Here is a 21,281-nt window from a genome sequence, read left to right on the forward strand (position 1 = left end):
TATGATTTAAAAAAATAAAAATTTAGATATTAAAACGAATTAAAATTGATAATATAAATACTAACGCATTGGTTACCGCAAATTTAAGTGGGTGTGGGCCAGGAACAGATCAAGATTCTCAAATCAGACGTCTCTTATCATTCATGATGAGGATATCAGATCAGGTCAGGATAAAGCCAGGCCAAGGAGAAACAACAGGTGGCAGGCCCAACCGAGAAGTTGAAAAGAGGAAACACAAACCTCCCTTCATTGTTTCAATCCAAAAAACCCTTTGTACACAGTAGATTTGCTTCGCAGATCAAAGGCAAAATGGCCATCACACTCAACAATGGATTCAAGATGCCGCTGGTTGGTTTGGGTGTTTGGCGTATGGACGGAAAAGACGTTAGAGACCTCATCATCAACTCCATCAAGCTTGGTTATCGCCATTTTGATTGTGCTGGTACTCCGCCTTTTCCTCTCTTTAGGCAATAGTTGATTAGAATTCGACCAAGTCTTGCAATCTTCATACTGGGATTTGTCTTCCAAGTATGGTTTGAACTGCTAGATGTCACTACTAAAATATGGTTTGATGAACCGCCTAAGCTAAACCTCGAGTTTTAGTTTCACGGATCTGGAAATTGAAGAAGCGTTATTGGACATGTGAAGATTTTGTCTTTTCTACAGTCTACATGCATTATTTGATTGTGTTGTCATGTATTATTTGTGGTATATTTTTGTGTTCATGTTTCTCTGGTTTGAGATCCATGGATATTTAGTTTAACAGATTGGGAATTCGAAAATGGTTGAACATTTGAAGGTCTACTCTCTATTTCAGAACAGGTATTCTTTGATTGTGTTATCATGTATTTTTGGTGGCATAAATATTGTGCTCATGTTTCTCTAGCATGTCTGCGGTTGTCTCTCGGAGTTCGATGGTTCTTCAATATCAGAGATAGGGAAATCAGAAGATGGTTGATTATGTGAAGATTTAGTCTTTGTTACAGTACAGGCATTCTTTTATTGGGGTGTCGTGTTCACGCTTCTCTAACATCTCTAACCGTTTTACAGCTGACTACAAGAATGAAGCAGAAGTTGGCGAGGCATTGTCTGAAGCAATCAAAACTGGGCTTGTTAAGAGAGAGGACCTCTTTGTTACAACTAAGGCCAGTTCAATGGAAACTATAAACCCCCCTCCTTGTCTTCCTACTCCTCATCATCATAATACTTTATTACTATGTAGTTCTTATCTTACCCGGTTTGATTGCAGCTTTGGAATAGTGATCACGGGCACGTTCTTGAGGCCTGTAAAGACAGTCTTAAGAAGCTTCAATTGGAATATCTTGATTTGTATCTAGTTCACTTCCCTGTTGCCGTAAAGCACACTGGTAATTCCCGACCGTACTCTTTAATTGTTTCGTATGCATTTTACTCATGCTGTGTACTCTCTTCTCTGTAAATTCCATATTAAAATCTCTTAGTCTTGTAGGTTAAAAGATGAACTCGATACAAAAGCATCAATGTTTTGCTTTGATTTCTATGTACTACATTTCAGTTATTTTGGGGTTATTGAGTGCATTCTCTGGTAGTCCAGGAAATAGTTTGAATTTGTTTAAGCAGGAGCTGATGAATTGGATCCGTTGGCTTACCCATACATGACATTCGCACCCTAATCCAAGTAAAATAAGTCCATTCAATTATTTGAATTGTAATGCAAACTACCATTTCATAGATGGTGGGATGGTTAAAGGGCATTCAATAGAAGCAACGATGGAGTTACTCTCCAATTTTTGCTGTAATGTTCTGCAGGAGTTGGTCAAACTGGCAGTCCTTTGGATAAGGATGGAGTCTTGGACATAGACACAACTATATCGTTGGAGACCACCTGGCATGCAATGGAAGATCTGGTTTCGAAGGGTTTAGTTCGTAGCATCGGGATCAGGTCTCAGATTTGTCTTGACTATCTAGTTGTGTCCCTAAATATTTTAACTTTGGATTTATATCTGATACTAAATTTGTGTTTTCCAGCAACTATGACATCTTTTTAACCAGAGATTGCCTAGCTTACTCCAAAGTGAAGCCTGCTGTAAACCAGATCGAGACACATACGTACTTCCAACGGGATTGTCTTGTAAAATTTTGCCAGAAGCATGGAATCTGTGTTACAGCCCACACTCCGTTAGGTGGTGCTGCAGCCAACACTGAATGGTTTGGCACAGTGTCATGTTTGGATGATCCAGTCCTTAAGGTATTGCATTCTTCCTCGTGCAGATTAATTTTCAGTTCTTTTCGCCTGATGTTGTTTCATGTAGTTTATTTTTAATATATGTGCTTTGGTTTCAGGCACTAGCTGAGAAATATAAGAAAACTGTGGCTCAGATAGTTCTCCGGTGGGGAATCCAACGAAACACGGTTGTTATTCCAAAGACTTCAAAATCTGAGAGGCTGAAAGAGAATTTCCAGGTTTTCGACTTCGAGCTGGCCAAAGAAGACATGGACAAAATTAAAACCATCGACCGTAACTATCGGACCAATCAACCTGCCAAGTTTTGGGGCATAGATCTGTATGCATAGAGCAGGATGCCTGCCAGGTATTCTCTTTGTGGCGACTTATGGTTTCTGAAGAATAAGAAATCCATGATTGGAAAATTTGTAGTTGGATTTGTCAGTCGTCGAAGTTTCTTGTATGTTATCGAGTTGGCATTTATCTGCATGGATCGAGACATGTTTATCTTATTTCTTTTGGTTTCTTTTCTCGTTTCCTCTCTAGAAAAACAGTGTATCTGCATATAATTTGTTTCATGGAACATCATGCAGGCATAACTTGGTCCAATGAGTTGAAAAATAGGAAAATTTCGTACATAAGATAGAAAAGATAATGGACTTCATTAACATGTAAACGTACATGACATTACAAGATCCAAACAAGCCAACAAGTAATGTAAACATTAGTGGATGAATAGTATAATGGGAAATCAATCAAGTTTATGCTCAAACTCGACTTGAAATTTTAATCTGTCAAATGATTAAAACTTACATAGGAAGAAGATTTATGGTTGCTAAACTTGAAACTAATTTGAAAAAGATCCCAACTGTGTACGAATGGTTGTTATTGAAGATATAATAAGGAGAGTAAACCTACACTAAAATATTAAAAAATACATAGCATTTAGTACTTAAACTATTCGTTTTGATCCGTTTTAATACCTAAATTTTTATTTTTTTAAACCGTTCCTAACATTTTTATTTTTGTTTTATTTTAGTATCCGTCATTAAAAACTAACATATTTTTGGCCCGTTTTAATACCTAAACTTTCAATTTTTTAAAAAATCTAAGTATGATTTAAGTACTAAACATGTTTTGATACTTAAACTTTTAAATTTTTTTCAAAACTTTAAGTTTTTTGTACTAAAATGAAAAAAAAACTAAACATTAATTATGATTTTGAAAAAAATTAAAAATTTAGGTATAAAATGAATCAAAATTAATAATTTAAATACTAATCGCGTAGTTTACCTAAATTTATATTATTAATTCATCTAATAGTCAGGATGGCCGAGTGGTATAAAGCGTCAGACTCAAGTTGTTGTTCTCGTTAGAGTGTGGGCTCAAATCCCACTTCAAAATAACCATATCCTTATCAATTAATTATTTGTATTCAACACTTAAATTCAAATAATAATAGTAACGTGATATTATATAACTAGCCAATATTATAATCAACGAAATTAATTATTATAATTTTTTTATAATAATAGTTTGTCTATTAAAAAAATATAAACGATTATAATAAAGATTTACAACAATAACAGTAAATTAAACACATAATTAGGCGATTTTTTATAATCATTGACGCAAGAAACTAACCACTTAAGATCATACAAGGAAAATATTCAAAATCTAATAAAAAACTCGATCAAAAGATAAATACGAACAAATTTGATCATAACGACAAACGTACCACCAAAGGAGATCAATCTATTAAAAGATTATCGACAAACCATAAATTAGATTCGAGTAACGTGAGAAAACTATTTACGAAAGTAAATCATATATTCAAATCCAATTTGATGGTCCAAAGCAGGAAAGATCAACATGATAACAAATAAACGACATCTTGATTAATCGTGAGGATGTCAAATCTAACCACAAGAAAAAAAATAAACAAAAAATATCAAACGATCGAAATCGTGTCAAAGGAACGAGAAAAACGTATCATAAAATAGAAATAAACATGTCATAATAATAAAATTATTAAAAATAAAAAATAAAATAAAAGTTTAAAGTAATAAAATATAAAGAAAAAAAGATTAATAGCAACGATCATCAAGATTAATGCCATCTAATATATAAAAAAATAATATGCGGCGTTTAAGGTACTTTACTCCAACGATGTTTAGATGGCGACGCTAAATTCTAAAATCTAGTTATTATAAAATTTAGTTCTATTTACGAATAATGAAAATGAATGAATATATTTTTTAATTCATGATTAAGGTATAAAGTAAAAAAGATTTTGTAAAATATAAACAAAAAACTCCAGTTCTCGCCACGTGTATACCTCTGATTGGCCCCAGTCCCTCTCCCGCTATAGAAACTCCCTCCCTTTCGCTTAAATCATAACTAACCACCAAAATTAATTTGCCAAATCCACTAATCGTTTTGTCCTTACTTTTTACAAAGAAAATATCTGCTACAATGGCAAATCCTAAGGTCTTCTTCGACATGACGATCGGCGGCCAACCGGCTGGCCGGATCGTGATGGAGCTCTTCGCTGACTGCACTCCCCGCACGGCAGAGAACTTCCGTGCCCTTTGCACCGGCGAGAAAGGCGTCGGGCGTAGCGGAAAACCCCTCCATTACAAAGGCTCGAGCTTCCACCGCGTGATCCCCAACTTCATGTGCCAAGGGGGCGATTTCACCGCCGGAAACGGCACCGGAGGCGAATCCATATACGGAGCCAAGTTCGAGGACGAGAACTTCATCAAGAAACACACCGGGCCGGGGGTGCTCTCGATGGCTAACGCCGGACCTGGAACGAACGGGTCTCAGTTCTTCATTTGCACCACCAAGACGGAGTGGCTGGATGGGAAGCACGTGGTGTTTGGACAAGTAGTTGAAGGCATGGACGTGGTTCGAGCCATCGACAAGGTGGGTTCTAGCGGTGGAAGGACTTCCAAGCCCGTTGTTATTGCAGATTGTGGACAGCTTTAAAAAAACACCCAATGTGGTTTGTTCTTGTTGCTGTTTTCATGTCTCAAGTTTCAAGTTTTGTTGGTGGTTCTTCTAGAACTAACCATAGAATAAGATAGGGGTTTTCTTAGTTTCTATCATAAACATCAATCAACTGATGAAATTTTCAGTTTTAAAGTTAATATGAATCAATTTCCCACTCATTCATCAATTCACTTCCCTAGTTCCCTTTACATGTAAATTGAAACTGATGAGGACTGTTCCACATTATTGGTGTTAATTCCGAAGATTTAGCACAAACAATTTTGCTTAATTTCGTCTTATTAGTCTTTGTATTGTTCTTTTCAAGACAATCACGAAGATTATAGTTAATCGATTGAAACTGATTCTTCCTAAATGGATTTTAGAGGGATAAACCAATTTTGTCTCGGGTCGAAGCATCTCAGACAACATCATTATAGTCCAGGAAGTGATGTATTCGATGAAATGAAAGCAAGGAATAATTGGTTGAATGGCTATTAAGATTAATCTCGAAAAAGCCTACGATAGATTGGAGTGGGATTTTATTGATGTTACACTCTCGGATGTGGGTATTCCGGAAGACATTTGTAAATTGATAATGAATTGTATCTCAAGGGCATCGACTCAGATTATTTGGAATGGGAGCCTTACGGATGACCTTCTCATGGGATCCGATACGGTGATCCGTTTTCTCCTTATTTGTTCGTTCATTGTATTGAGAGGCTTGCGCAAGCTATTCAATGCGAGATTAATGATGGTGATTGGTGACCTATTCGCCTCTCCAAGGATGGATCGCAAATTTCTATTCTTTTCTTTGTTGATCTTATCTTCTTTGCTGAAGCTTCTCTCGATCAACTTGACGTTATACAAAAGATTTTTCGTGATTTTTGTGACAGCTCAGGCCACAAAGTAAGCCTCGCCAAGACCAACATCTACTTTTCTAAGAACATCAGTGATCACCTTAGGGAGGATATCAGCAGTGGTTTTCAATTTGTATTTGTTGATGATCTCGGGAAATACTTAGGGGATCCTTTGTTCAGAAGGTCTGTGATATGTTCTAACGACTCTCTCACCTTATGTTATGCGGACTAGTTATCTCCCTAAAGGCATTTGTAATGGTATTGAGCATCTCATTCGTCGTTGTATATGGGATGGCTCGGATGAGAAACGTGGTTTGCATCTAGTTCATTGGAATGAGGTTTTTATGTCTCCTAGTTAGGGTGGCTTAGGCACGAAATCTTTAATCCCAAAGTGAAGCCTTTATCATGAAAATTGCTTTTAGATTTGTGGCTGAATTGGACCAATTTTGGGTTCGAGTTTTACTTTCTAAATATAAAATTGTTGATTTTGTTCCCCAATCTATTGCCCGAAGGGGATGCTCACGTTTGTGGACTGGTTTGAATATGATTTGGGAGACTGTTCGAGAGGGTATTATTTGGAGCCTTTGTAATTCTAAAAAATTTTGGTTGGGGACTAAAATGAAACGTATACAATTTTGGTGGTTAAAGTGAACATTTAGAAAAGTTGGAAATGAAATTAATGGTTGATTCAGGATTTTATTGAAATGAATTAATAGTTAAAGTTTTTCGAGAGTTTTCGAATAATCAAATCGAATAGAAATCAATAATTTATCTCTAGCCATTGGATTTAGGGAAAACGATGTCATTTCCTAATGTTATAATTAATATGAGCCCTTGGATTAAGAAGATGGATTCTTGGAAGAATTAGTACCATTGGATTTAAGTTAAAGTCCATGTTAAATATGGACTATTGGATAAAAATTGATACATAAGATTAATATTAAAATTTATTTTAATGGCAAAATGGTCATTTGATATTCTATGAAATTAATATAAATAATAAAATGATTATAAATGGCACGTGACATGTTATGAATCATTAAAGTTTAAGGATAAAATAGTCCTTTCATTTTTGAAATGGTAATATTAGTTTATAGTATAACATGTGTTAATAAAAAGAAAAAAAGAAAAGAAGGTAATTTACTTAGAATTAGGGTTAAGACATGAAATACAAAATTGATCTCTTGAATTCTCTTTCATTTGGTACTAATAATTCATGGTTTATTCGTATTATATGACTGGGTAGGAAGATGACATGCTTTAGAGTTTGATGATTCATGAGATTTAAAGTTTGAATATGATGAATTGGGTGTTGTTTTATCATTTCCATGCTTGAATAATTGATGAAAAATTATTGAGAAATAGAAGAAAAAAATGGTTCTCTATGCTTAGATATGATGTTTGGACAGTAAATTCATGTTTGAGTGCATAGGTGACCGAATTGACAACCTTGCAAAGTTAGGATTTTATATATAAATACTATTTTGATGGTGAAAATGACAAGAAAATGATGTTACCTTCTTGAATGGATTGTTCGAAGCTTGAATCTTATGATGATGATTTAGTGACCAATTCGACTATAAAGGGAATTAGAGGAAAATTTTATGAAATTTTTATCTGAAGGGTTTATTATCATTCAAGCTTCATTTTAATAATTAGAGTGTGAAATCGAAGTTGATATATGAAATGTCCTTCACGTGGACTTTGAAATATTAGAAGAAAGAAAGTAAATTTCTTATGGAATTATGAAAGTTAAGGTTTGAAGGAAATATAAGAAGCCTTGTTATCTCAAATCAAGCATTGAAAAAAAAAACAGAGAAGAAAATCTTTCTTTATATGCACATGGCTTAAATAGACTACTAACACGTACTTTAAATGATACAAATGGTCTTACTGTGATACATAATGGGGGTAGGAAATGTTCAAGTTATTAAATGTTACATATTACTAAATGTTATAGATGTTTATATGTATATTGCCCAAGTTTATTATATGAGAGTTTTAGGTATATCGGTATACCATAGAGTTCACACTTGTATAGATTCCATCATTTGAGATGATGCATCGTATTCCATCCTTCAAGATGATGTATAATATTTCATCCTTCGAGATCATACACATTAATCCATCATTCGGGGTGATGCACTGTATTTTATCCATCTGGGTGATGCACAATATTCTCTCATTTAACTTGTCCCTCTCATAGTAATTTGAGTATTTAAATAAAATGAACATGTTATTTTGTAAACTCTAACTTAACCTAGACATTACGATCGAGTCTCGGAGATATCACCGACTTAAACTCAGAAAATCTATATATATTTTTAGAAAAATCCAACGATTATCAAAATAGATTATGAAATTGATGAACAACAATTATTAAACTCATAAATAAATAATAATAAAATTCCATAAGTTTAATATCTCAAATGTATGAATACACATTATACCAAAATCCGATAAAAGAGTTTAAAACATAATAAATGTTCAATAAAAATCATACTGTAAACGATAAGATATATCGTTAAACGATCTTTCAAGTACCAGAACGATCATAATAGTCGAATAAATATAAAAGTAAGAAAACTAAATGTGAGCTATGAGGCTTAGTGTGTCCTCTAGGGTGGGTTAAATAACACATGATATAACATGCAATAAATTTACGATAAAAGATAATATATATACAACATATCCAAGCAACATCAAAGATAATTTGCATTCAATGCACTCAATTGTCCCATCCACATCGACATACGATTATTCGATAAATTAAACTTTACCATTCTATAAGGATACACCAGCTTGTAATTTGGTAATTAAAATTACCATCAAATAAGGATGCATCAACCTGTATTTCGATAATTGGGATTACTATCCAATGAGGATTTTCCGGCCTGCATTTCGGTGATTGGAATTACCATCCAATAAGGATACAACAGCATGTAATTCGGTATTGTTACTCTTCACAAACCCAACCCAATGCAACATACATGATGAATGTCGTTTCGATATACATTGGTAAGTCATACATACTTAATATCATGATTACGGTAACAAATAAACAGTAAGTGTACATCGTTGAACATATGTCGTAATTAAATCATATAATACATGTATTTACTATCTCATGCTCATTCAATCACACATCAACAAATACGGTAAATGAGACAACATATCGTATAACCGGTTCACAAGCATATAACATACATACACACACAATCATAAACACATGTAGCACTAGGCGAGGTAAACACATTTAACAAGCTGTAAGGTCAACTATGCAATATGCTTTTCACATTCGGTAACACTAGGGTAAGACTAGGGATGGCAAACGGGTACAGTTTCGTGGATTCCGCATCGCATCCGCTCCAATTGGAGCGGGGATGGGTATAATTTTAGCGGGTAGTGGGCGGGTGTGGATTTATAAAGTGGTACCCGTCGTGGGTGGTGGGCGGGTAATGGGTTTGAGACATTACCCGTCCCCGCATCCGCCCGCCCCACATCCGCCCACCCAGTTAAATATCTATTAAATTTTGGACCATTATAAATTTAGTGTAATTTTAAAGACTAATTTATAAATTTTAATATTGTATAATATATAACATATAATTTATCCAAATATTAAGGATATTTAGTCTTTAATCTGGTCTTTAATTAGGGAAATATTCGGCTCTTTGATTAAACCCATAATCCCACTAACCACGTCACTTTCCATGTTCTTTAGCCCATGCTGCCCATCCAAACACAAATTAGTCGTACTATAAGCATTAACATCAAAAGCAGCAGTTGCCATGTTCTTTGGGCCCTCAAAACCCATATTAGGCGCACTATGAGCATTAACATCGAAAGCAACACAAGAATCCAGCTCTGCGACTACATGCTCCATAACATTCGTAGAGCTACTCCTCTGACAAATTGAAGCATGCGCTGCTACCCCATCACGAACTGTTTGGGAACCAACTCCAACATCCCATTAGTTTGCTGTCAGGCGGGTCTATATGGGTATGTCGCTAGTGGGTAGTGGGTGTGGGGATGGATTTGAAAATATACCCGCGTGGGCGGGTGTGTATTTGAAATTTTGTACCCATCATGGGTGGTGGGCGGGTGGTGGATTGAAAAATATTAGGTGGGTATGGGGATGGGGGAGGGGGTATCCGCACCCGACCCGCCCATTTGCCATCCCTAGGTAAGACAGTTCTAGGTCCACTAATGATCGCTCGAGCAAGGTCGAGTCACCTTCAAACTCAAATAATCACATATAAGTCTATTTCCAATTAGGAATAATTAAAATAGAAAAGTCTAAATAATTAAAATGAACAATAAACAGAGGCTTTTAGATTAAAATTTGACAAAACAGACTGCAAAATCAGATTCAAGATGTCGAAAAACGTCAAGGTATAGGTATTCGGAAAAAAATCAACGGGTCAACTGTAAAAGTCAATGATAAATTATCAACGAGTTAAAGTCAAGGGGTCAACAGTCGGTCTGGGTCAATAGGTCAACAATCAGGTCAGGTCGGTTTAGACGAGTCAACTTGATTTGGTTCGAGTTCGGTCAATTCGATTCCGTTTGGGTAGTTCGATTCAACGGTTAAACCAGTCAAATCGATTATCCTGCCAAAACACTTCTACACTTGTAACAGCGGTGCGAATAGCGCATGAAACGGCCTTCGGTGGTCGAAATCACTCTAAATTTCGTTAAAAACTTAACGGTGATATTGACGTGTCACCATAAGATAATGTCACGTCATCATTGAAAAAAATAAAAAATGTCATGTCAATAATTTTGTTAATTTTTTAATGACGAGTATCAAATTAAAACCTAAACTAAATATTAAGTAAGATTTTGAAAAAATAAAGTTTAAGTACCAAAACAAAACAAAAACAATAGTTTAGGTACTAAACTTATAATTTACCCAATTTTTTAACGTTCTTATACTAGTATAAAAATTAAATTTATAAATTACAAGAGGGGTCCGGGGCCCTTTGGGCGTCATTGGCCCTCCGTCCCTGGCAATGGCTCGACGATAAGCTTTTGGAACGATGTTTGGATTACCGAACTTGGCCACCTTCGAGTGTTGCGGTTAAAAAATAACAATATTGATGGGATTGGCATAAAAGTTTGAGATATGGTGGGTTCCAACGGAGACTGGAATTGGTGCTCAATCCGAACCCTTTTGTCCCCCTCAGCTTTTCTCCCCATTGTTGCGATTCGTCCTCCTAACTTTTCAGGGGCTGATACTCCAGCTTGGAAATGGGATAGTAAGAAAGGGTTTACAAATCGTAGTGCCTACATCCAGCGTGCACCTCGTGTTCTTATGGAGAATCAGCCTTGCTGGAGCCATATCGTCAACTATCGAGGTCTTCCAAGAGTTCGGATGTTTTATGGCTCATGTGCAAAGGAAAACTACTCTCTAATGAGGAACTTGTGTGAAGAAATTTGTCTTCTGATGGGAGATGCTCCATTTCTCATATATTCCAGGATTGCGAGGTTGCTAGGTCAATGTGGCAGGCTTTGGTTAAACCTCATCATTTTGAGGAATTCATCAACATTGAGATTAGTTCATGGGTGGGGACAAACCTTACTCGGCAATGTTATTTTCCTATTGATCCTATCGATTGGGACCTTATAATTGGTTCGATGCTTTGGTGCATTTGGATGCGTAGGAATAAGATTATATTTGATGCAGGTTATGTTGCTGATAGTAGCTTGTTACAGCAAAGCCACCGTATAATGCAAGAAGTTGTGCGCGCATTGTTAACTCGTGCAGCAAGGCTCGGTCGTACAGCTCCAGTGAGTCGTGAATTGCAATGGAGACCCTCGACTAATGGTTGGTTAAAAATGAACGTGGATGGCGCGCGTAAGATTGATATTGGCCTGGCTGTTTGTGGAGGGGTTGTGAGGAATACAACAGGTGATTGGGTAATGGGTTTCACCAAAACTATCGGGGTTTGATCGATACTTGATGCAGAGCTTTGAGAAATCTTAGAAAGTGTTCCCAATGCGGAACTTGGGTTCACGTTGGATTATTGTTGAAAATGATAGCAAGGAAGCTTTGGCCACTCTTGGAGTTGGCCCGAGTTTGCGAGGGTTCTTATCTATGGTGCCTTGGCCCTCATATTCAAAACATCATTGATCGTGACTGGAATCTGAAGTTTATGTTCGTTCCCCGTGAGAGCTATAGATTAGCAAACGAAATGGCAAAACTAGCTTGGTCGAGTTCTTTTAGCCTCCATACCTTCCTGACACCTCCTAATGAGATCATGGATGTTTTTATGACTGAAATGTGAGGTGCCTCCTTGCATGGCAGTGAAGATTAACACTAGTTTGTTTTGTCTTTTATCTCCCTATTAAAAAGAAGTTTTTTTTCAATTTTTTATATATATAAAATGTATGTATTGTACAGAACCACAGCAAACTGCTACAAAAGAACTAGAGTATCTAAAAAAATGATATTCAATCAAGCAGAACTCAATCTATATAAAGCTTAACATTTACGTAGTCAAGCCTATCTAAATTCTTCCCATGAAGATTGAAGCGAATAGGCTCCTTCAAAGAATTAAGAATCCCAGCCTCGCTCTTAGTCGAACCCCTAAAGACTCTACTATTACCTTTTAGGAATGAAATCACCCATTTCAACTGATGTTCCATAAGAGCACTATGGTGTCCAGTCTGTAAATACCAAGAATGAACTCTCAAATCTCCACTGAAAACTCACACTCAAAAGAAATGTTATCTCTAGACTCCGCATCATCAATGCATAACACACACGCAATCCACTGCCAACCCCATTTTTCGTAACTTATCCTTGGTTGCAAGACGGTTAAGAACAGCAAACAAGCAACCACAACATGCTTAGGAATATGCATGGGGAACATATCAATTTGTGCCACCAAACCTTGCTCTCCTTCCTCCTAAGTTCACACCAAATCTTTGCAGTCTTCACATACTTCGAAATGGCAGTAGAAAACAACACACAAGCCTCACTAACATCATTTGAAAGATTTGTGGTTAAATTTGGATTCAACTTGAAAAAAATTTAATTCTTTTTAAATTTGAGTTTAAGTTTAAGCTTAAGGTTTTTGTTTTATTATTATTTAAATTGAATAGATTATTTTATGATTTAGTCAATGAGTTTATCTCTATTTATAATTTTAATCTAATTTAATTATAAATATAATTAAAATTTCAACGTGATTATCAAAGGCTAGAGATGTCGGTGGGACAAATTATGTGAGAACTCGCCCCATTTTACATTTAATTGGCTGAGGATGGGGCAGGTTTTGTGAATAGTAAGACGACGATGATGATAAATTACATTAGTTGTGTGATGTGACATATGTGTATGATTTTGTTGTCTTCAATTCTTCACTCATCTCACATTATTTGTATTTAAACATTATTAAAATGATAAAATTGGAATAATATCATATATGTAGTGTGGGTTCAGAGGAAAAATATTATATATTTTTTTTATAAAAATACTATATATTTATTTAACTGATACATATAAATATATTACATGAAATAGATTATAGAGCGGATATAACAGGAATTAGATGAGCCTCAAGACTCATGTAGATATTGAAATAAAGATGATTTTAATTTTATATTTGATAACTATTCATGAAAAATGGTATAGTTTGGATACTTGTTTTATATTTAAGTCTATATGTGTGTGATATAATAAAATATAAAATAGACAACAGTAGATTTGGATCAAGAAAAAGTCAACATGATACTCTAATTCTAGAAGAAAGAAAAACCTTAAAACAGCGTGTCATCAACAAACCTCTATACCCCATAAGTTCAACCTAATGCACATTACCTCAAAACAGCAAGTCATCAGCAAATTTCTAGAGGCCCACCAACCGAACCTAAAATGACCAATCACGTTACAAGAATTCTTAATATTACTCTAAATTTTTAACTTCAAAATTGATTTAATCTTACAAGAGTGGCAGTGGCTTGGTTTATTTTAAGAATACTAAGGGATTAGATAGTATTTGTTTATAATTTTTTAATTGTTGATAAAATATACACACTGCATTTAATCATCGATAACGTATACATTAATATCTTATTTGGACTTTGGAGTGGAGAAAGTATAACAAATGTTCAAATGGGGACTAAATTACTAATTTGGTGTAGCAGCTAACAAAAGCATTAATGGTGTGAGTAGAACAAGTTGCAGTTAATTAGGTATATAATTCATGCATGGGTTACATTTTTTATTTGAAGAAAAGAGAAAAAAGAAATGGAAAAGTTGGGTATTCCAGTAATGATTTTGTTGGTAGCCATTGCCATGCAAATGGTGGATTGCGTGGAAGAGGGTGCCAAGGAAGTGGAAGAATGGTTCGACAAGCTTCCGTATGCGAAACAAAAGGTAACCAAGCTCCATTTCTTCTTCCACGACAGATTTGCAGGAAAGCACAACATAACTGCAGTCCGGGTCGCCCATGGACCCGGCACTGATAAATCCCCGACATCATTTGGTCTTGTTTTCGTCATGGATGACCCGTTAACAGAAGGGATGAAACCGACAACCAAAGAGTTGGGTCGGGCTCAAGGACTATACGCGTTTTCCGGGAGAGACGAACTGAGCTTGTTGATGTCATTTAACTTGGTGTTTACGACCGGTGAGTTCAACGGTAGCACTCTTACCATTCTGGGGAGGAACCCGGCGGTCCCCCACCGTGAGATGCCGATCGTGGGTGGGTCAGGCGTTTTCCGATTGGCGTGTGGGGTGGCGTCGGCCCAGTTGCGGTCATTCAATATGACCACCGGTAATGCTCTCATCGAATACAACGTTGTAGTAATCCATTATTAAGTGAATGCCCACATGCATTTGTTTCTACGTTCCTTTCTTGTATTTACGTCTTTCTTTGAAAAACACCGTTGCGCTGTATTCGAAATAAAAATAAATTACACATTTAGTACCTAAACTATCAATTTTGATCCGTTTTATTATCTAAACTTTAATTTTTTCAAAATATACCTAAATTTTAGTTTTTGTTTTATTTTTAGTACCAAAACTTAAGTGTTGAAAAAACTGAAAGTTTAGGTACCAAAACATGTTTATTACCTAAATCATACTTAAGTTTTGAAAGAAAAAAAAGTTTAGGCACTAACGCATTAAGTTTTTAATGATGAGTACTAAAATGAAATAAAAACTAAACGTTAGATATGATTTTAAAAAAATTAAAAGTTTAAGCTCTAAAACAGACCAAAATTGATAGTTTAAATACTAAATGTGCAATTTACCTTTGAAATAAACATGTTCATGAATTTGATGTTCCTGGAAAACTAGATGAAACCCTGTAAAAGGATTGTTTCAGAGTAATGTTCTTAGACCTGATACGATAATGGATAATTTGAGAGTTCACATAAATGGCTATCGTTGTATTTGGATTTTGGTTTAAATCCAATTCGAGTCATAGATAAATCATATCAGAAAGAGAAGTAACCGTAAAACCCGCACAAATAGAATATTTTTATGGGTAAACTATATATTTAGTACTTAAAATATCAATTTTGATCCGTTCTAGCATTTAAACTTTTAATATTTTCGAAATCATACCTAAAGTTTAGTTTTGTTTCATTTTAATATCCCACCATTAAATTTTGAAAAAAGTGAAAGTTTAGGTAGCAAAACACGTCAGTACCTAAATCATACTTAAGTTTTGATTTTTTTTTTGAAAATTTAAGTACTAAAACGGATCAAAATTGATAGTTTATGTACTAAACGCGTTAAGTTGTTAAGGACGGAGTATTGTAATGAAACAAAAAGTAAACTTTAGTATGATTTTTTTAAAAAAATTGAAAGTTTATGTATTAAAATGGATCAAAATTGATAGTTTAGGTACTAAGTGATTAATTTACCCTATTTTTATTTAAAGGGTTTCATATTGATAGTTCTAAAATCTTGTAATAATAAATTTATGGATAAAACAATTCAATTCCTATATATAACGCAAGAAGAGCGGTGGCTTTTATTTTTGGATGCCAAACATGGAGAAAACCTCGTTTGACCATTACAAATCTAAAGTTGCCTCCTTCTTTGCATTGACTGGCGGCGCCACCACATCCTCCTCGGCCACGCCACCCCGGAAGAAACCATGCATTCACTGATGCCTCCTTCACGAAAACTCCTTACGTATCTTTGACTCTGGTTTTACATTTCTTTTCTTTCTCATTTTTCCGGTGCCAAAATACAAAAATAACATAAAATTTCTCATTAAATTTAAACATTGTGCCATCCTACCTTTTTTTATAAAAAAAAACATTGCGCAAACTTGTCGTTAAAACCAGACACAGAATCAAAGTATTTTGTTTTGTCTTAAAAAGTATCGTTGTATTAATTGGATTTTGTCATTGTTTCCGGGTCCACTTAAACCATGGCGGGCGTTGTGAAACAACTGCTGGCCAGGCCAATACAGGTGGCGGATACGGTGACAAAGGTTGCGGATGAAGCACAATCGTTCAAACAAGATTGCCAAGAGATTAAAGCCAAGATCGACAAGCTAGCGGGCCTCCTCCGTCAAGTTGCGCGAGCGAGCAACGAAGTTTATGAACGCCCGACACGGAGAATCGTCGATGAAACCGAACAAGTCCTTGACAAGGCCCTAACACTGGTCCTCAAGTGTGGTAGAACAGGTATCTTGGGGCGACTTTTCACCATTATACCGGCAGCAGCCTTTAGGAAACTGTCAATGCAGCTCGAGAATTCCATCGGAGATGTTTCGTGGCTCTTGGCTGTGTCGGGAGACAATAAAGACGATGAATATCTCGGTCTTCCTCCCATTGCGGCGAATGAACCTATATTATGTCTTATATGGGAACAGATTGCTATTCTTTACACAGGTACGTTAGAAGAGCGGTCCGATGCTTCTGCTTCATTAGTGTCTTTGGCTCGGGACAATGATCGATACAGTAAGCTGATCATCGAGGAAGGAGGAGTCCCTCCATTGTTGAAATTGGCCAAGGAAGGGAACCCCGAGGGTCAGGAGAATGCGGCAAGGGCAATTGGGTTGCTCGGACGTGACGCGGAAAGTGTCGAACAGATTGTAAATTCTGGTGTTTGTGCAGTGTTTGCGAAAATCCTGAAAGAAGGTAAAATGAAAGTTCAATCAGTGGTGGCTTGGGCTGTGTCCGAATTGGCTGCGCAGCACCCCAAATGCCAAGATCATTTTTCACAGAACAATATAATCCGGTTTCTCGTCAGTCATCTCGCCTTCGAGACCGTTGAGGAACATAGTAAGTATAGCATCGTGACCAAGCACTCGTCGTCGATGCATTCGGTTGTTTTGGCTAGTACAAATCCCCAGGATTCCGACAAGAAAGAGCACGAAATGGATAGTCATATGGCTCGTCCCATGGGGAATCAAGCAACGCCTAGCCAAATGCAAAATGTGGTTACCAACACTATGGTTATGAAAGGCAAGAATGTTGGCAGCTCAGCAACACCACTGCAACCGAACGGCCAAGCTAACCAATCCAAAGGCGCCCACCCGATTGCCGGAGCCAGGTCGCACCACCGTGTCTCCATATCTGGAACTAGCATTAAGGGAAGGGAATTTGAAGACCCTGGCACTAAAGCACAAATGAAAGCAATGGCAGCAAGGGCTTTGTGGCTGCTTTGCAAGGGAAACCTCAGCATATGTCGTAGCGTAACCGAATCGAGAGCTCTATTGTGCTTCGCTATCTTGTTAGAGAAGAGCACCGACGACATCCGATACTACTCGTCCCTTGCGTTAATGGAAATCACCGCCGTGGCGGAGCAAAACTCTGAGTTGAGACGCTCTTCTTTCAAACCTACGGCCGCAGCAGCCAAAGCCATCGTCAACCAATTACTCAAAGTCATCAGACAGGGCGACTCGGACCTCCTCATCCCGTGCATCAAAACAATCGGGAACTTGGCGAGGACTTTCCGAGCAAGCGAAACGAGGGTCATCGGGCCATTGGTGAAACTGCTGGACGAAACGGAAGCTGAAGTTTCGATGGAAACCACCATTGCACTTAACAAATTCGCCACACCGCAAAACTACCTCCACCTTAACCACTCGAAAGCCATCGTGGACGGCGGCGGCGTGAAGCATTTGATCCAACTAGTTTACTTTGGGGAACAAATGGTGCAGTTCCCGTCGTTGACTCTTCTGTGTTACATAGCTTATAATGTTCCCGACAGTGAGGTCCTTGCTCAAGAGGAAGTGATTATAGTGCTGGAATGGGCATCGAAGCAAGCTCATTTAGCCGGAAATCATGACATTGACGAGTTATTACCAGAAGCCAAGAGTAGATTGGAACTGTATCGATCCAGAGGTTCAAGAGGATACCACTAAATTCAACATTTTCAGAACAACAAAAAATAAATAGTTTCAGTTTTTGTACGTTCCATTCACCATTTACTTGTATATATATAAATATACAGCTAGCATTTATGACAACTTATTCTCGTGAAATGAGACATCTGTGTTTGCAATTTACTTGAGTTCCAATATTACTGAGTTGAGTTCAAGATGAAATAAGTTAAATTTAAGATTAAAGTACACAAATGGTTCCTTGACTATAGAATATTGTTATTTTTATTCCCTTGACTATTAAAAGTTACAAAATGATCATTCGACTATAGGGAGTTGCTTTGTTAAGTCTGTTGACTATTAAAAGTTACAAAATGATTACTCGGCTATTAATTATGTTTATTGATTTTAGATGTTTTGTTTATTGATTTTAGATGTTTTGTTTATAATAAAAATTTAAATTTTTATATCAAAGCTAATTTTATTTTCAATTAGGATAAGCAAATCTAATCAACTCTAATTGAGTGCATTTAATTTTTATTTCAAATAAAATTTGATCTTTAAAATAAAATTTGATTGAACAGAAACAAAATTCTAAATTTAAAGTTTGAGTTATACTTAACATTTTTATTTCTCGAACTACGTTTGATTGTATTACATTCTTATAATTATTTTGAGTTTAACTCTTTTTAGTATTGCTACAACCATCTATCATATTAACTATTTTCTTATTAATAAGTGTTGAATATAATAATAAAATCAATTATGTTTCACTTTAAAAAATGATAATATTAAAAGGTGGACACCTATCAATTATAAATATAAATATAGAAAACACGAAAAATAAAAACAATAGGTATTATTTCTTTCAAAGGTAAATTACACATTTAATACCTAAACTATCAGTTTTAATCCGTTTTAGTACCTAACTATATTTAAAAAAAAATCATACCTAAAGTTTAGTTTTTGTTTCAATTTTAGTACCAAAGCTTAAGTATTGAGAAAATTGAAAGTTAAGGCGCCAAAATATGTTTAGTACCTAAACTGCTAAATCATACTTAAGTTTTGGGGGAAAATGAAAGTTTAAGTACTAAAACGGACAAAAATGATATTTTAGGTACTAAACGTATTAAGTTTTTTGATAATTTTGAAAAAATTGAGAGTTTAAGTACTAAAACAGATTAAAGCTGATAGTTTAAGTACTAAACGCATAATTTATCTAATTTTTTATTAATATATTTTTCAAGGCTGACCTGATATTTGATAACCACATCATTTGCATTGTTCTGATCTGCAATATAAAGTCACTGTCTCGCCCTTGTTTTAGCTTTTATTTTTCGCTTCAGTTTTTGTGTGGCTTTTTTTAAGATCTGAGCTTTGGTTTGGGGAGACATGAGTGAGAGTAGGTTGACTGGAAAGGTGAAGTGGTTCAGTGACCAAAGCTATTGATGTAACTGGCCCCAACGAAAACTCTGTTTGTAGCTCCACTGGATCTGGACGCGGTGGATCCGGTGGGTATGGAGGTGGTGGGGGAAGAAGAGATTACGAAGGAGGTGGAGAATGCTTGAAGTGTGGAGAGATGGGATATATGTCTATAGACTGTGGACAAGGTGGTGGAGGCGGCAGCGGTTTGGCGTGTTATAACTATGGTGGCCCTGAACATTTTGCAAGGGAGTGTCCAACAGCAAACGTTGAAGTATGCAAGGTGTAAACGTGGCTTTGCCTCTATTATTGATTATTGTAAATATTGTTTAATCTTTATTTGAAGTTAAATTGTAAATTATATTGAGTTAATTCTAATATGTTGAATTTTTATATGAATTTCAATGAAGATAATATCTTTTAATTATTTGAACAATTTTGATAATAATATAACGTGCAGTTAATTTCAAAATTAAAGGAAAAATGTTACAATTGTTGTAAAAAAATGACCTTATATATACCTGGTAATAGTTCAAAAACACAAAGATGAAAGTCAATTCTAACAAGCATTGTTTGGATTAGCATATAAGTTCCGTCAACCAGCTTGTTTCATACAAAACAAAAGACCAAAATACAAAAGTTGATTGGATCTTCATGAACAAAAATTAAATTTAGTTCTACCAAACATTCATTGTCATTCTAATTCCAGGCTGCTTGCGAGAGACATAACATTGTTTTTGATGAAGTTGCCTAGTAGCGACAGCCTTTTTCCCTTTCTAGTTCAGTCCAGGACCTTGCCATATATGTTGAAACTGGGAAGTATGAGCTCCAATCTTTTTTGGGCACTATTAGGGACTGTCAGAACCCTTTCACTCAAAAATTCAGGCTGCAAAGAAATTTAACAGGTGTATTCATAAAAAAAATTCAACATTTCACACATTTAAACAACTGAATTTCCACATTTACAAATAAATAATTAACCGACTGCAATTAAATATTTCACCAACTGAATTTGCACATTTCACATAATTTCAGACAAATAATTAACCAACTGAATTTTCAACATTTCAGACAAATGCACAAAAGCTGCAAATCATAAATGTCAAATATTTCCAACATTCCATAATCTATTCAATATAAACATTTGAAATTCAATTGATACGAGCTTAAATCAATTAAAGTATGTCACATATTTGAACTTGTAAAAAATTATTAAATCAGTTGAATAAATATAGACGGTAAGTGTTAGGCATATAGATGAAATACTCACATTAAGTGTTTCTTCACCAGTATTCATATTGATATATATATGTATATCAATATGTCTTTTACTTTTTCTAGATGGTCCATCACGATTCTTGACAATAGAATTTGGTGTGGTTGACTTCTTAGTCGATGTGGCTACATTTGTATTCAACTACAATCCCATAAAGTTAGTGAGTACAAAGCCTCCAAAACACAATTTGAAACAAAATTGAATAAGAAGTATACATGACTTCAAGCATC

The 21,281-nt window shown here is 35.6% G+C and overlaps 4 protein-coding genes across 5 annotated transcripts; all 4 read left to right on the forward strand.

Moving 5' to 3' along the window:
* Positions 1-223: 223 nt before the first annotated feature.
* On the forward strand, positions 224-19,712 carry LOC120160122 (NADP-dependent D-sorbitol-6-phosphate dehydrogenase-like). 2 transcript variants are annotated; one of them, XM_039170562.1, is made up of 7 exons: positions 224-442; positions 1,051-1,145; positions 1,250-1,367; positions 1,789-1,921; positions 2,008-2,227; positions 2,323-2,581; positions 19,700-19,712. In XM_039170562.1, exons 1-6 carry the CDS (start codon positions 310-312, stop codon positions 2,551-2,553), a joined length of 930 nt encoding a protein of 309 aa, XP_039026493.1. In that variant the 5' UTR covers positions 224-309; the 3' UTR covers positions 2,554-2,581; positions 19,700-19,712. The 2 variants fall into 2 exon arrangements, with proteins under 2 accessions (XP_039026493.1, XP_039026492.1); XM_039170561.1 differs by lacking the exon at positions 19,700-19,712 and having other exon boundaries at positions 2,323-2,692.
* Positions 4,612-5,274, forward strand: LOC120160127 (peptidyl-prolyl cis-trans isomerase-like). The gene has a single exon (XM_039170565.1). The coding sequence runs from the start codon at positions 4,679-4,681 to the stop codon at positions 5,192-5,194; it is 516 nt and encodes a 171-aa protein (XP_039026496.1). The 5' UTR covers positions 4,612-4,678; the 3' UTR covers positions 5,195-5,274.
* Positions 14,309-14,904, forward strand: LOC120160126 (dirigent protein 22-like). The gene has a single exon (XM_039170564.1). It carries the CDS (start codon positions 14,312-14,314, stop codon positions 14,882-14,884), a length of 573 nt encoding a protein of 190 aa, XP_039026495.1. The 5' UTR covers positions 14,309-14,311; the 3' UTR covers positions 14,885-14,904.
* Positions 16,452-18,412, forward strand: LOC120160119. The gene has a single exon (XM_039170559.1). It carries the CDS (start codon positions 16,452-16,454, stop codon positions 18,393-18,395), a length of 1,944 nt encoding a protein of 647 aa, XP_039026490.1. The 3' UTR covers positions 18,396-18,412.
* Positions 19,713-21,281: the final 1,569 nt, after the last annotated feature.

The sequence above is a fragment of the Hibiscus syriacus genome, unplaced genomic scaffold, assembly GCF_006381635.1.
Source record: "Hibiscus syriacus cultivar Baekdansim isolate YM2019G1 unplaced genomic scaffold, ASM638163v2 tig00111392_pilon, whole genome shotgun sequence".
Taxonomy (NCBI): Eukaryota; Viridiplantae; Streptophyta; class Magnoliopsida; order Malvales; family Malvaceae; genus Hibiscus; species Hibiscus syriacus.